A 15,198-nucleotide genomic window follows, 5' to 3' on the forward strand; every position below is an offset into this window, starting at 1 on the left:
CGCCATGATGTGCACATTTTAGTTATTTTCTAGGGGAATTTTCCTAGTGCTCAAGTTTTGAGACTATTGCAGCCTTGGAAAATGACATGTGTCACAGTAATTTATTTAGAAAACGTGAGGTTAATGTTGGGTTAATGCTTGTTTATTAGTTGATTTGAATTTCGCGCCATGTGAGTTAACATCATGGCGACCCCCATGTAGGTGTCATTTGTTAATTCAGCATCACATCTTAATTTATACGTTCGTGTGTGCATATCATATGACTGTTTTGTTATTAAAATTAGTGCTCCCTTGTTTAAACATACACCTTGAAATTCATTTAAAAAAAACTTTATTTTCAATTAATGCGTAATGACTAATGAGTTATAAAAAGTAGTTATTTCATTTATTTACTGTATTTTGCATTACAAATTGCAGTTTATTTTGTAAAACTAACTCTTCGCCAAAGACTCTATAATAAGTTTATACAAATTGTACACATTTCACGAGGTTACCAAAAACGGTGTTAATACGCTACTTGGATCTTCTGGTCAGGATTTAGCTTCAGTATCCACTTTTATCAACCTACGTTCAAAGTTCTGTGAACAGACATTTAAATTTAACGTCTATTCAAATAGTATTTGTTACCTCCAAAGCAACATTCTTGAGCGTTTCTATCATTGCTGATTCTGTCTGTTGAACCATACCATAAAACGTTCCCTTTTGGTTTTGTAACAATAGATGGGGATGGTCATATTCAACTGCCACACCCGAGTCTATAACCAGTATTTTATCCGAATCCATAACTGTATTTAAACGGTGGGCGATAGTAAGTACTGTACAATTTGAAAATATTCTACGAATGGTTTTCTGTATAATCTCATCCGTTTCAAGATCGACATTCGCAGTTGCTTCATCCAAGATCAAAATTTTGTTGTTTCGCAAAAGAGCGCGCGCCAAACATATCAGCTGTAGTTGACCTAAACTGAAGTTGGAACTAGTTTGCGATATTTCTAGGTAGGCAAACTATTCAGTGATAACACGCCTCAAGTAGTTCACACAACAATACCTAATCGTAAATTTTGCACAAATGTCTTCAGTCCGACCTCCTCCAACGCCTTCCACAGTGTTTCGTCCTGGTACTCATTTGCTGGATCCAAATTGTATCTCAGGGTTCCCGAAAATACAACCGGATTTTGGGGAATGATCGAAATACTTTTGCGCAAATCATGCAAGCCAATCGTCGATATATTTATGTTATCAATAAGGATCTTTCCTTCAGTGTGGACCAGTTGAAACAGCGCATTAATTAGTGACGATTTTCCGGCGCCAGTTCTGCCCACTATTCCAATTTTGAGCAGAGGTTCAACGGAAAAGGTCAAGTCCTTTAAAACATTCGGATCGGTTTTTCCGTATTTAACATTCACCTTCTCAAACCTAATTTCCCCACTACTTGGCCAGGTTACTGGTAACATATTTCGAGAACTTTCTTGTCCTTCTTGTCCAATAGAGTCGTACTCTAATATTCGTTCTACTGAGATCATATGGTTCTCTATATCAGTGATATTTTTGACAGCAACGGTTAGTTGTGCCATCAAATTCATCGCTTGTGATATTACTAGCCCGACGTTACCGGCGTAGGAGTCTAGTTTGAAAGCATAAGTTCGCACAAAAAGTGTTAGTTAACTTACCGATTACAAATACATAATACAAGGTGAGGGCCGTAATGTATCCAGCCGTAACAAGATCCACCCAGTAACAAAATGCTCTTGTTGTCGAATACGCCATATGTAATGCACTGACGTGGACGTCTTGGTGACGCTGGAACTGTTTCGTTAGTATATCTTGCATTCCAAAGGCTCTAATCGTTGATAATCCCTGAATGGTAGTGTTCATGTAGGTGTAAAGAGGTCCACGCACTGAAATGGGGAAATTTAGTTACTCTTTGAAGGTAAGGTGCATTTGCCTACCATTTCCTTCGGCTCGTAATATATTTAAATTGGTAGCTAAATAAAACTTTCTCAAATAATATAAGATCACCATCAAGACGACGGTAGGAATTAAAAACAATGGGTTAACAAAGCATATCATGGTAAGAATTCCGAAAATCCTAAAAATCGTTCGCGAGGCAATCACTATGGCAACTGGAAGCATTTCATCTACGGTACCCATATCTCTTGAAAACCGATTAAGTATCATTCCAGAGGTAGTTGAATGGAAGAAATCCATCGTAGCGTGTACCACATTACTAAACAATTTGTCATGTAAGACTTCAGACGATCGCATAAAGAGGACAATGAGGGTAATGCATCTTAGAACAGAAAATACAATAGAAGCAATTGTCATCCCACTATACTTCAGAATGTGATTATTCCGTTCGTTCTCAATGTTTGAAGATTGTTTGGAATCCTCCATGTTAACCCTTAAAGTATAATTAGTTAGGTAAAGAACTGTGAGACTGAGATCAATAGAATACCAATCAGTCAGAAGGTAAAGAGATCCAGTTGACGTGAGTTCTGCCAAAAATAGTACCAAGAGCACAACTAAAATAAGTACACAACTTTTGGACGCGAAAAAGTAATCTTTGTACGTAGATAACGATATAAGTTTTTTCTCTTGCCTATTTTGCACCATTTCGGGTTTCCGTAGTGCAGTGTCGTTTACTTTCGGTTCACTACTTTGATCTTTTGGTTGATGCTGTGGATGACTATTCTCCTCAGTCAAATATTTTGCAAAGTTAAATCCCGACTTTTCAAGTTCACTTCTTGTTCCTTTCATTACTACCGATCCACCTTCCATTACCGCGATGTGGTTTACGTGTTTTAAATATTGCAGCTGGTGCGTAACAAGAATAATTGTCTTGTCGAGGAGGAACTCCTGAATACACTTTTTGAAAATCTGTTTTCCGACGTGGGTATCGACCGCCGAAAGTGGGTCATCTAATAAGTAAATATCCGCCTTTCGATATACAGCTCGGGCCAAGTTAATTCTTGCTTTTTGTCCTCCGCTTAGTGCAGCTCCATGGTCTCCAAGGGTCGTCATGTCTCCATATGGAAATGATTTTAGGTCTTGTTCAAGCGCACAACACTGAACCACGGCACTGTAGCGCGCTTCATTCATCTCGCTACCGAATAGAATATTTTGGCGGATTGTTGATGAAAATATCCAAGGCTCTTGTGATGCATAGCTTATTCTACCATTAACAACGACACATCCAGTTTGTAACGGTATTTCGCCCAGGATAACGTTCAGTAAACAACTTTTTCCACTGCCCACCGAGCCAACGATCGCTGTTAGATCGGCCGACTTTATGTCAATCTCCAACTTTGTTAATCCACTGCTCCATTCCAGTCCGCCATTTTTAATCACTACTGCGCTATTTTCCTTCAGACGGACCTCCACAGGTTTATGTTCTTCGCTAAGTAAAAATCTTTCAATGCGTTTCATTGCGACATTAAATTCACTAAGCAACGTCACAGCGTTTACAAAGAAAAGTCCCAAATTCTTTCCGATGAATGAAAATAGCGCTATTACTATAAACACTGACTTTGCAGTTAGACTCTCACCAAGAAATACGGAGGAGACAACCGCTAGGAATAGTGCAGTATTTGAGACGACCACGTAGTAGGTTGGTACACTTCTGACATATTGCAGTCTTTTTAAAAAACGCAACTCCAATCTTCTAATTTCTGAAATCATTTTTGTAAACGCCTTCTCCCAAGCGTACATTTTAATAACTTGTATGCCTTGTATAATCTCATTTATTAGACGTAAACGATGGTCAATTTTAAACGACAGTTTGATTCGATTACTTTTTGCTAATCTTCCTGTGACAACTGTAACAAAAGTATATCATTAAGTACTTTAATAAATTTGTACCAACCCAAAAAACCCTTTGCTAAATAGAAACGAAATTTAAAGATACTTACAAGATAATGGGATAAACAAGACTAGAACCGATATTCCAAGCAACGAGGAAACTCCTAATTCTCTATACATCAGGCATATTGTGATAATAGTCTGTGCAGGTGCTATCCATAAGTAGTCCAACATAATCATAAGCCTTTCGCACATGTTGATATCATTTGAAATTAAGTTAAGGATCATGCCAGGCGTGGTTCGCTCTAGTGAACTATTACTAAGTTTCAGCACCTTTTGGTAGACGAGACTTCCGCAAATTACTCTCATCTTTAAAGCTGTATTGTAGGAACCCATCAGTGCCGGATACCAGATAAGTGAATTCAGAAATGTAGTTAAAATGACACCACCGGCGTAAATGTAAATTTCATGTCTTCTCGCGGGGATCGAATAAACCAGTATTAATTGTCCAAGAAGAACAGATTGCAACATTCTGAAAGAATCTTTATACAGTGTGCTTTGCAAAAAACGTTTTCGTACTTAACAATCAGTTCCAATACTATGTACGCGATACCAATTGGCAAATAATCCCAAATTAACAGCTTAATTAGTACTTTGTGCAGGGACGGTTTTGAATTTTTTGCCTCATTTTGCCAGATCTCTATTGCCTTGTTCCCATAATGGGAAGATTTATGTTTGGAAAATGTTTCCTGTATGTCATCCTCAGTTATAGTTTTTCGATAACCTTTAATAAACGTAGGAAAAGTGTATCTGAAAATGATTCCTTATCAGTAAGCACACACGTTGCTTTGTAGATTAGTTACGTTAACGTCAAAATAGACAAAAGGGTTGCCTTTTCCCGGGGATTCCTAATAACGGATTCGCTATACGTTTGTTCTTCCATGTTTTTGCAAAGCGCAAAAGAATTTGGAATACGTTACTTAACAAGTATGTAATTTATATGGATATTTGTCTAAACAAAACGATTGGCAACGATTTTTAAGTATCTAGGCCCGCTAATTTATTAGCGATTTACGAATTTTTGTACTTCCTGGAAATAAGACCACAAAATAAACACGGCAGTTTCGCAATGACAATATAGGTACACATTCACACTACGATCACGAGGCACATTAACGATTACATAATTAGAATACTATTATAATCATTTATAATATTTCATCAACAACACCATAGAATAAAAGATTGTTTATTCTATGACAACACTTAAATACTAGCATTAGCGAATGACCGTTGCCAGTGAAATGAAACGGAATGCAGTTACTCATCACTGTCAGTTATCCATCCCCACTAGATCCTTTACAGTGCGGAAGTGTGGGAGAGATCCCACTCGACGAATACGATTGTTTACATTCACGATAGCAAAATGCAGCGCTGATTGGTTGTACAGTTTGTGACGAGATATACAATATATTCACACTTTGGAAACTGAATTTAACAAATGAGTGTTTAAAAAAAGTAAGGTAATATAAAGTAAAGACGATACTTGGTTGATCATCCACTACCGGGAAGATATGTTTACAAAAAATATACGGGTATACACGTTTATCATCCGCTTCCAACTTTTCTTTAAAAATTGGCTAGTTAAGAAATAACTATGTTTGTTGTTTGATATGGTCATCTGATTCCTACCACACCTATTTACTAACGACTACACAGGAGGACCGTATTAAAGGTGATATGTAGAACATTAATTTGTCACGTTGATACCATTTTTTATTATTTGATATTTCGTATCCCATATTAATAGTTACAACAGAATTGCTTATCTGAATAGGAAGTACTTTCTAGGTCCAAATAATATATTTTAACGCTATCGTAATTGGCTTGCTGATCATCTTCCCCTTTACTGATTATCACGTGTCAGAAATAGCAAATTTATTCAAGTAACGATCCATGTTTAGCCATTTAGTTATACTTTTCAATCTGTGTATTTTTAAGGGTAACTTTGCCGAAGTTGTTTTCCTAACTTAAAATAGTTATCAGTATAGTTTCTGGAAGTAACCACCCAAAAACACAGTTGCAGCTGAATACGTTTCTGACAAAAATAATCAGATAAAATGTTCTAGCTGATTTTATTATGTAGCAAACATTCTTGGTTGTTAAATAACTGCTGACATAGTAAGCTTGAGGCTGGATCCACATGATTCGTGATTCACGGACGCGTTGTTACCACGTGATGGTTTAAAACCAATGAGTTATGAGATTTAGCGATCTTCATTGGTTTTTAATGGTCACGTGGTAACAACGCGCCCGTGAATCACGTATTATGTGGATCCAGCCTGACACTCACTCACTCACGGTCAGTTCAACTGATCAGTTAAAACGAATGCAAGCCAACAGATTTCCCTTTAAATCGGCTGTCATCTTTCGATCGACGGTGCCACGCGTAGATGTGCGTTACTACATTTCTCACCGCGTTAGTGGTAAAAATTTGCTGTGGTTAGCACAAATACCACTCGCACACTTGTGCATGCGCGATTCCACCCTTTTATGCCCATGAATATGTGTACCAAATTTGGTGCCAATCGGTTCAGCCGTTCTGCCCTTATTGCACGTCCACACGCCATAGTGGTGAAGCTCTGACTGATGGTAAACATCATGCAAGCGCACTCACTGTCAGTTTGGCATGATGCCAACGAACTGAAGTTAGTGGATTGGATAGCAACATTTATTAAACGTAAATATGTTTACTGCCACTCCTTCCCACTGACGGTTTGGTAGAAGGAATTGGGAGATCTGAAGTTGTTTCAGCTTTTGCTGTGGCTCTAGATAGGGGTACATTGGACATATTTTATAGCTCATAAAATGCCAAGAATATGAAGTTTCCTCCCTTTCATTCTTTCAACGAGGAACCACAGTTGCATATGAGGAAAGGAAAGGCGAAACTATTCCACTATTCCAACCATCATCATCATGCTAGTGTACCAAATTTCAGAAATTGTGATGATTCTATTTGAATTGAAATGATTATAAAAATACCAATCTCAGCTACTAAAGGTACCTAACAATTTTTGAATTAGATTACTAATGACATGATAATAATAATATTGCAGGATTTGAACTAGGCACGTGGCCTTTACGAGCGCCTGCAGCTAAAGTAAGTAGTACGAAGCGCGTCTGATTCATTTGGAGAAATTGTTTATTTTAGTCCCTTCTACCAAACTAATTAATTAGTGATAAACTTGGAGCATTCCGCATTGAGTAAAGGTTATACAGGGTTTCATGTTAAAACGAGACACGAGAGGTTGTGCTAAATATTCGTTTATCTGTTGACCTCTGTATTTTTAGCGCATTTCCACAAAAATAAAAAAAAATGCGCTATTGTGGCCACTTTGTCCGTCCGTCCGTTCGTCCGTCCGTCCGTCCGTCCGCTAACTTTGCGACGCTACTAGTTTTTTATCTTAAGAGCTATTGTTCTACTTTTTTCGCTATTTGGTTCGTTATGGTGTCGAGGCTTGCACCAAGGAAGGAATTTTTTCTGTGCCACTTACAAAAAAAGTTATTGTAAAAAAAACAAGAAACCGTTTTTTACATGTTCCATAATTTTACACTTTTGCCGTTTATTAACGATCCTAGAGATCGTTTATAATTTTGCATTGCCATCTGTCGTCTGCCTGTTGGTCTGTCCGTCTGTTCCTTTGTCTGTCTGTCCATCTATCTGTCCGTGTGAACGATAACTTTGTTTAGAAATGTTCGATCGCTTTTACATCTCCGTTAGTTATGAACTGAATTGCATGAAATTCAATATGGGCATAGCTTTAGCCATATAATACGCAATGCCAAAAGTTGAATCGAATTCACAGTGCCCTTTTCGCATCTCGACCATTTATAAACCGAATTGCAAACTTTTTTACTTATAAAAGTATTTGAATGAAATTTGATACATAGGCACTTGGAATAAAGGAAAAACTAGCGCCAGTTTCAAAATTTTATTTTGCGCATGCGCAGTGCCAACTTTTTTATCTATGGAAGCATTTAAATGAAATTTGATACATAGGCGCTTGGAACAATAGTACCTATATTATATACCGCGGGACTGAAGTAGTACTTTTAATCCCGAAGGTAAAGTTTATGGCCCGACCGAAGGGAGGGCCATAATTTACCTGAGGGATTAAGAACACTACTTCAGTCGCAAGGTATATACGATATTTTTCGTACTTCTGAAACTGAAACACTTAATATGTATGGAGTTAGAGAACGCGTTCTTTCAAAAAATCGCTACTTAACAAGTTACCATAGGAACGTTGCGTTGGTACGACAATTCCTATGCTATGGTAACAAAAATAATTTGGAAACTGTCATTGCTAGTGTCATAATTTTGGTAGTGGGTGACAAAAGTGCCAAACTAGGTAAAGAATTGATACCACCGAAATCCAAAAAACTATATGAGCAGCAGTACGATGCGTTTAAGAAGTAGTGCCGCATACAAAATGTGGAACAACCTACTGAAATTGCCTTCCGGGATTTTCGTCAAAATTTATTCCCGGCGGGACAAAAAGTGACACTTCAGTACTTGTCATAATGGAGTGAAGTGGTCACTTTAGTCTCGGAAGTACGAAAAGGAAAATCTAACATTAGTTTCAAAATTTAGGTTTGCGCATGCGCAGTTCCAACTTTCTTATTTAGAAAAGCATTGAAATGAAATTCTTCTCATAAACTGAAATTGAAGTAGCACGTTAAAAATGGATTGCCCATGTGCAACGCTATCTTTCATATTTGTGGCCGGATTTTTACGATTTTAATAGAAGTTGCATCTTACAAATGGCAAATGAATGCAAGTGGAAATGCGCTTTATGTAAATCGTTTACGATTACTTTTTAACTTGTTTTATTTGTGTGTGTATATATAGATATAATAGGTACAGTTTAATCTTGTCTACTGAATGACTTAAACAGTATCTATATGGTAAATAATGTGATTATTTAGTTAATGTACGTTTGATAACAGACCATACCAATATTTGTTGACCTTACATTTGCGATCGCTCGCAAATATTTTTATAATCAAATCAGCCATTCGTTACCAATTATCAGTAATATTATTGCAAGATATCTAAAGACAATCGAGGGCAATTTAAATGTGAGCATTCAGAAAAACTCTTTGGTCACACTTGTATACCAAATAAAAATTAATAATAACCTCATGAACTTTAATCGGAGTTGTCAGTTAATAAGAAATCCACCAACTCCACTCAAACCGTCAATACAGCGCAATGCAAATGACTCTTTGTCCGAAAGAGAAACGTTTTAATTTCTCGTTTCAACCCAATTTTATTCTACCGTTGATTTTGTGAAGATGACTTACAATCTAATTAGACGTGCTAAACTCGAAATCTCCTTCGCTAAAAATAGCAGTGGTCGACCAATTCCTGTTATAAAAATTTAATAAAACTGAATACCGAATGATCCTCGAGGTCGTTTTCGGGTTACAACTTTTTGGCCCGAAAATCTACGTATGTACGTATTTTGTATCAATTTTTAAAGCGATTGGACGTTTCTAAACAAAGTTATCGTGCACACAGACAGACAAACGGACAGCAATACAAAATTACTCGAAGAGTTTTATAAACATTACATTATGAAGCGCGAGGGAACGGCAATTTACAGTAAAAATGTAAATGATCGTTACTTTATTCAATTTAAACGTACAAACTTGCGAGGGTCATTTCTGTGCAATTAAGCTAATTAATCTTAAACTCTGTCGATGTTAATGGGTATTTGATATTATAAACGGGTGGAAATGTTGCAATATTCCTTAATTTACTGGAAAATACTATAGAAAAAATACGGTCTACTTCAAAAATTATCGTGAGCGGAGATTTAACATTAATAACTCGGAAACTTTATAAATTGCAACAAAAGGTCTTAGATCTTAACCTTTTTCTGAGATATATCCCGCACTCAACAATAATTTTGTATTTTTTTATTTATTGTCAGAAATGCCACAAGAAAGTGACTAATCCAAAAAATCATTTGTCGTTCTGGTCTAGTGGCTGTGCTACACCGTATAAGAAAGAAACCACAACGAAAAAGCTTAAACTCGAGGACTAGGAGCGGTACAGACGGACAGACGGGCAAAGTGCGGACAATAGCGGTAATTTTCCTTTTGGAAAATGCGCTAATAACCATACTTTGCCTTGGTAGGAGATATTCATACTTTATTTAGAATTGTATATGAAACCAACTCAATGTCAAATGAAGTACCTTCCGCTGCTAAACGAAAACAAGTTAAAAAAGTCATTATGCAAACATAAATGACGACAGCGTATTTTCCTCCTAATAATATTAATGCTAGGACCGGGAAAAAATACCGGTAGGCACGAGATCCATACCCCATTCTCTTTCAAATGAGCCAGTCGAATATTTTACAAGCAATTGGCGTCCACAAAACACCGCAAGTAGGTAGTTAAAATGTCATTACAAGTTATATCGTTGAATTGTAATAGCTGTAACGCTATATTTTTGCCACCTCCCACGTTAGTAAGGAAGGTATTGCATTGGGGTAAAAATTGACCTTTTACGGAAATACACGTTTTGAAACACCAGGAATCCGAATCAAACAAAATCTTTATGATGTTGGACTGTCAATCCGTCCGTACCTAGGTCTGTACTCTCATTTCGGACTAAACGGCTAAACCGATTGGAAACAAATTTGGTACACATATTCATGGACATAAAAGGACAATCAATCAATCAATCAACGTTTATTTCTCCGTATACCATAAATAGGTTTTGACACGTCAGTAAATATAGCAAATATTAAATTAGTACAATGCACATATATAACAAGTTAAAAAGTAATCGTAAACGATTTACATAAAGCGCATTTCCACTTGCATTCATTTCCCATTTGTAAGATGCAACTTCTATAAAATCGTTAAAATCCGGCCACAAATATGAAAGATAGCGTTGCACATGGGCAATCCATTGTTGACGTGCTACTTCAATTTCAGTTTATGAGAAGAATTTCATTTCAATGCTTTTCTAAATAAGAAAGTTGGAACTGTGCATGCGCAAACCTAAATTTTAAAACTAATGTTAGATTTTCCATTGTTCCAAGCGCCTAAGTATCAAATTTCACTTAAATGGTTCCATAGATAAAAAAGTTGGCACTGCGCATGCGCAAAATAAAATTTTGAAACTGGCGCTAGATTTTCCTTTATTCCATGTGCCTATGTATCAAATTTCGTTTAAATTCTTCCATAAATAAAAAAGTTGGCACTGCGCATGCGCAAAATCAAATTTTGAAATTGGCGTTTGATTTTCCTTTATCCCAAGTGCCTATGTATCAAATTTCGTTTAAATTCTTCCATAAATAAAAAAGTTGGCACTGCGCATGCGCAAAACCAAATTTTGAAATTGGCGTTTGATTTTCCTTTATTCGAAGTGCTTATGTATCAAATTTCATTCAAATACTTTTATAAGTAAAAAAGTTTGCAATTCGGTTTCTAAATGGTCGAGATGCGAAAAGGGCACTGTGAATTTTGAATCGATTCGATTCAACTTTTGGCATTGCGTATTATATGGCTAAAGCTATGCCCATATTGAATTTCATGCAATTCAGTTGATAACTAACGGAGATGTAAAAGCGATCGAACATTTCTAAAGTTATCGCTCACACGGACAGATAGATGGACAGACAGACAAAGGAACAGACGGACAGATCAACCGGTTATAAATAAATATAAATTGATGCAAATTATCTTTGCATACATAATACTTTTTAACAAATATTGTGACGGTAAGGTTAAGATTTGTAAACCAACAAAAATTATCCTGCAGTTATCCCTATATCCTAGAGCCCTAGACCATTAATTATTCTTACTGCTGATCGTGTTAGACCAAAAACTCTTGGCACCGCCGAACAATTTCCCCAGACCGGTCCGGTCTTTTGAACCGGATCCAACCGGACCATAATCTGAATTTTTTTTATAACGTAACTCAATATTTACATACGCCCTGGAGAACTATTTAATAATTTTAATGATATTTATTTATCTCATGGTTTGTTTATTCTACCTTCGCGTGCTTGTAGTTCTTTAGTCATTTACCTTTGCTTGTTTATATTTTATCTATATTTTGTCTTATTTTTAACTAAAATTTTATTATTGTATTTTAGCTACATAGTTTGTCTTGCATTTATTTATTTAAAATTTTAAACTGTTTATATTGTGTATTATGCTTTTTTATCCATGCCTTGTCTTAATTTATTTGTGTACTATATTTATTGACGTGTCAAAACCTATTTATGGTATACAGACAAATAAAGATTGAATTGAATCGAAATGCTCCAGATCGGACCGAAAAATTAGTCGACACCGGACCCCGGACTGATTTTAGTCCGGTCCTCGGTTAGATTCAGTCCAAAGTCCGGTACAGAAGGACCATCACTACCCGATAATGATGACACACGATGTTTAATCACTTGCCACCAGGCACTAGCATTCTAAAAAAGTCATGATACGCAGAGAAGCGGAACATCAAGTAACAGAGATATAAATTTAACCTCGCGAAAAACAAGAAAAAACACGACCATACACCAAATAAAATGAAGGTTCTCAAAAACACTACAGATTGTACCTGCATGAGGGACTGCTATTTATTGGAATCTGTTCTATTGCAAAAGATAATGAAAAAACTACTTTTTCCACAATAATGTAGGATTTCGCAACTAACATGCAACAAAACTTAGACAACTCAAGCAGTAAATTTTGTTACATTCCGCAAAAAGATCAGAAACTGTGTTTTGATTGATCTGTTTCCTACATTCGATTTAACATCAATTTGCAGAATTAAAACTGTAATTAGCAAGGAATTGCGCGTAAAGCACGTCATGCAAAACGGTAATTTATGACACGCCACAAATCACAAAGCAGTGGTTACCCTTTTTTGCACTTGTCACTAATGGAAACGAAATATTGTTACATATAACCCCTGAAACCAAACAAACTGCAATTTAAGTTTCAATATCCCTTACAGGACTCTACATAATTTGTATCCTTTATAAAAACCGCTCAGGAAACTGTAACGAAAACACACGGAACTGAAGGGGTAGTTTGTGAAAGCGGCGCGCAGGTTTATCCTTTGTATCCTTTCGAATGTAATGACGTAAAAGCACCGGGATACCAGTATATCAGTGCAGCACTGGCGTCTGCGAGGGCGAACGCTTTAAATTAACCCTTCGGTCGCTGAAATAGGTACACTTCAACATGCATGACTGCACCGGAGATAATAAAAGTGACGGGGTGCTGTGACTTTTTCCCCTTTCATCAAATTTAATTAATGTAGGTAAGTTTGTTTTAATTAAATTGTTTTAAATTACAAATATGCCGATGTGGCGATAGGGGCCGAAATGTTTACAAACCTTTAATTAATAATGATGCGCTTCTCTCGCTCCCGGTTGTGTAAATTTACCATTGCAACCGCCACAATCAGTAGCCGGATTGATTAAGTTCAGTTTGCGTGATGACGAAAAATAGTAATTTGATTTAGGGATAGCGCATTTTGAGATGCACGAAGACGTTCAAGGATGATCGCCGTCGATATTATACAAAATCAAGTTTGTTTAAATGGCTTTGAAGGAAAAACAGTGGCTGTTGATTTAAGAGGCAGACTTTAGAATTCAAATTCCTCTAAGTAACTTACGTCTACTTACAATTTATGAAGGAAATTTACACAAATTTTAAAGTCAAATTTTTAATTGCCACTCAGCTTACTATGGGGAGAAGTCAGAAATATTTTGTTGTTTCGCTTTCCTTGCAGATATAAGCTCAGTTAAGTTGGTTGAGTACCACGCATGCAATTTAGCTATCGCGCTAATGTGCACTTTTGTTAAGTGTTACACTAGATTGGCCGATTTTTCAAACTGCCAATTCCGTGTCATAACCATTTACGTACGGATATATTCTCTATTGAGTTTTTGTGACTCTCTTTTGGAGCTTTTCTTTTATCTACACCATCAAAATCGCACTAAAATTCTGTAGGTTTTTTTACTGGAAACCAAAGACTGGTTAGTAACTTTAAGAAATAAAAGTTTTGTGAATTTAACAATAATCCAGTAAGTCACATTGTTATTATATTCGTAGCAATAATCATTTTTATACAGGGCTGCTGAATACAATTGTAGTAATGGATATGACCATAATATCACTTACACTGTAATCGTATAATATAGAAGTCGAGATAGAAGCGGACGCGGAAAAACGAGTAAATAAGAAAGTATTGGTACGGTTACTGAAAGTGAGAACTCAAACATTGTTCAATGGTTTATTATTTTAAACTTTACCATTATTTTCAACCTTAATAACTACTTCACAAATCATTTTGAAAAGATTTACTGTTAACTTCTTCAACGTGACGAATACTATCTCATACATTAAAAATCGAATCCTATTTTTGAACTTAACGATTGAACAGTTGAAAAGTGGGAGGAATTCTGAAATGTGGTGTACACACCAAACGAATGTCACAGGAATGAGGCGGAAATGTCATGGAAATATGGTGAAAAGCCATAGCATTGTTAGGAAATGTCATATAAACGATGAAATGCTTAAGAAAAGTGATGAAAATGAGGAGTATGAGTGGAAATGAAGTTATTTCAAAAGCATGTAATCCGGTTGAAAGTGGCCTACAAATATTGAAGAGGTCTCAATTTTGGCAGGTGGAGAAAAATTGTGGCGGACGTGTTTCTCTAAAATGACGAACAACACAAACACACCCTTTAAATTTAGAATCGTGATTATTTTCCTCGCAGAAGTCCGACTCGTGTCACAATGAAAATCTCAGACTTTAAATTAATACTTTGGGAGACTCGGTAGCTACAATCAACTTCCGAAAATTGCAAAGAATCAACTATACAAATTTTCATTCACTCATGACAATTCTAAAGGCATGAAAAAATCTGACATGAAAACTATCCGGGTCGCAGAATGGATTCGAATAAACACAATTAATTGATTGACAATGACAAAAATGTAACCCACGTGAAAGAAATAAAAACAACATCCCTGAAAAAAAAAGAGTAGTTTGTTTGGACATACTACTCCGCACGCAAGCGGCCGACAATTAAAATAAAAACAATCTTAAGTTAGTTTTTTTCTTCATAATCCAAATAATCTGATCGTAAAAGGTTTGCAATATTAGGCGCACTAAAATTGACACAAAAACGCTCGCTGACAGCTTCAGGAAACTTCACACAGAAGTAGATGACAGCCAAGTCTGCTAGATGAAACGAAAGGCTTCACTGTAGTAGAATTTCTTGCTTTTTCAACTCGACAAAACATTTTCCATAATTGGATAACACGCGTTAAGCTTCTCACCCAACTTTAGTTAACTATAA

At 36.3% G+C, this 15,198-nt stretch overlaps 1 protein-coding gene across 1 annotated transcript in view; it reads right to left on the reverse strand.

Moving 5' to 3' along the window:
• Positions 1–314: 314 nt before the first annotated feature.
• The window catches only part of LOC116170310 (probable multidrug resistance-associated protein lethal(2)03659), a 31,108-nt gene continuing 16,224 nt past the window's right edge, over positions 315–15,198 (reverse strand). The window contains exons 2-9 of the mRNA XM_031486610.1: positions 4,378–4,608; positions 3,909–4,330; positions 2,456–3,815; positions 1,950–2,401; positions 1,671–1,898; positions 1,049–1,624; positions 628–992; positions 315–578 (exon numbers count right to left, since the gene is read on the reverse strand). Of these exons, the coding sequence (XP_031342470.1) occupies positions 531–578; positions 628–992; positions 1,049–1,624; positions 1,671–1,898; positions 1,950–2,401; positions 2,456–3,815; positions 3,909–4,330; positions 4,378–4,608 (3,682 nt within the window). The 3' untranslated portion in view covers positions 315–530. The remainder of the gene's footprint in view (positions 579–627; positions 993–1,048; positions 1,625–1,670; positions 1,899–1,949; positions 2,402–2,455; positions 3,816–3,908; positions 4,331–4,377; positions 4,609–15,198) is intronic.

Source organism: Photinus pyralis, unplaced genomic scaffold, assembly GCF_008802855.1.
Source record: "Photinus pyralis isolate 1611_PpyrPB1 unplaced genomic scaffold, Ppyr1.3 Ppyr1.4_LG5, whole genome shotgun sequence".
Taxonomy (NCBI): domain Eukaryota; kingdom Metazoa; phylum Arthropoda; class Insecta; order Coleoptera; family Lampyridae; genus Photinus; species Photinus pyralis.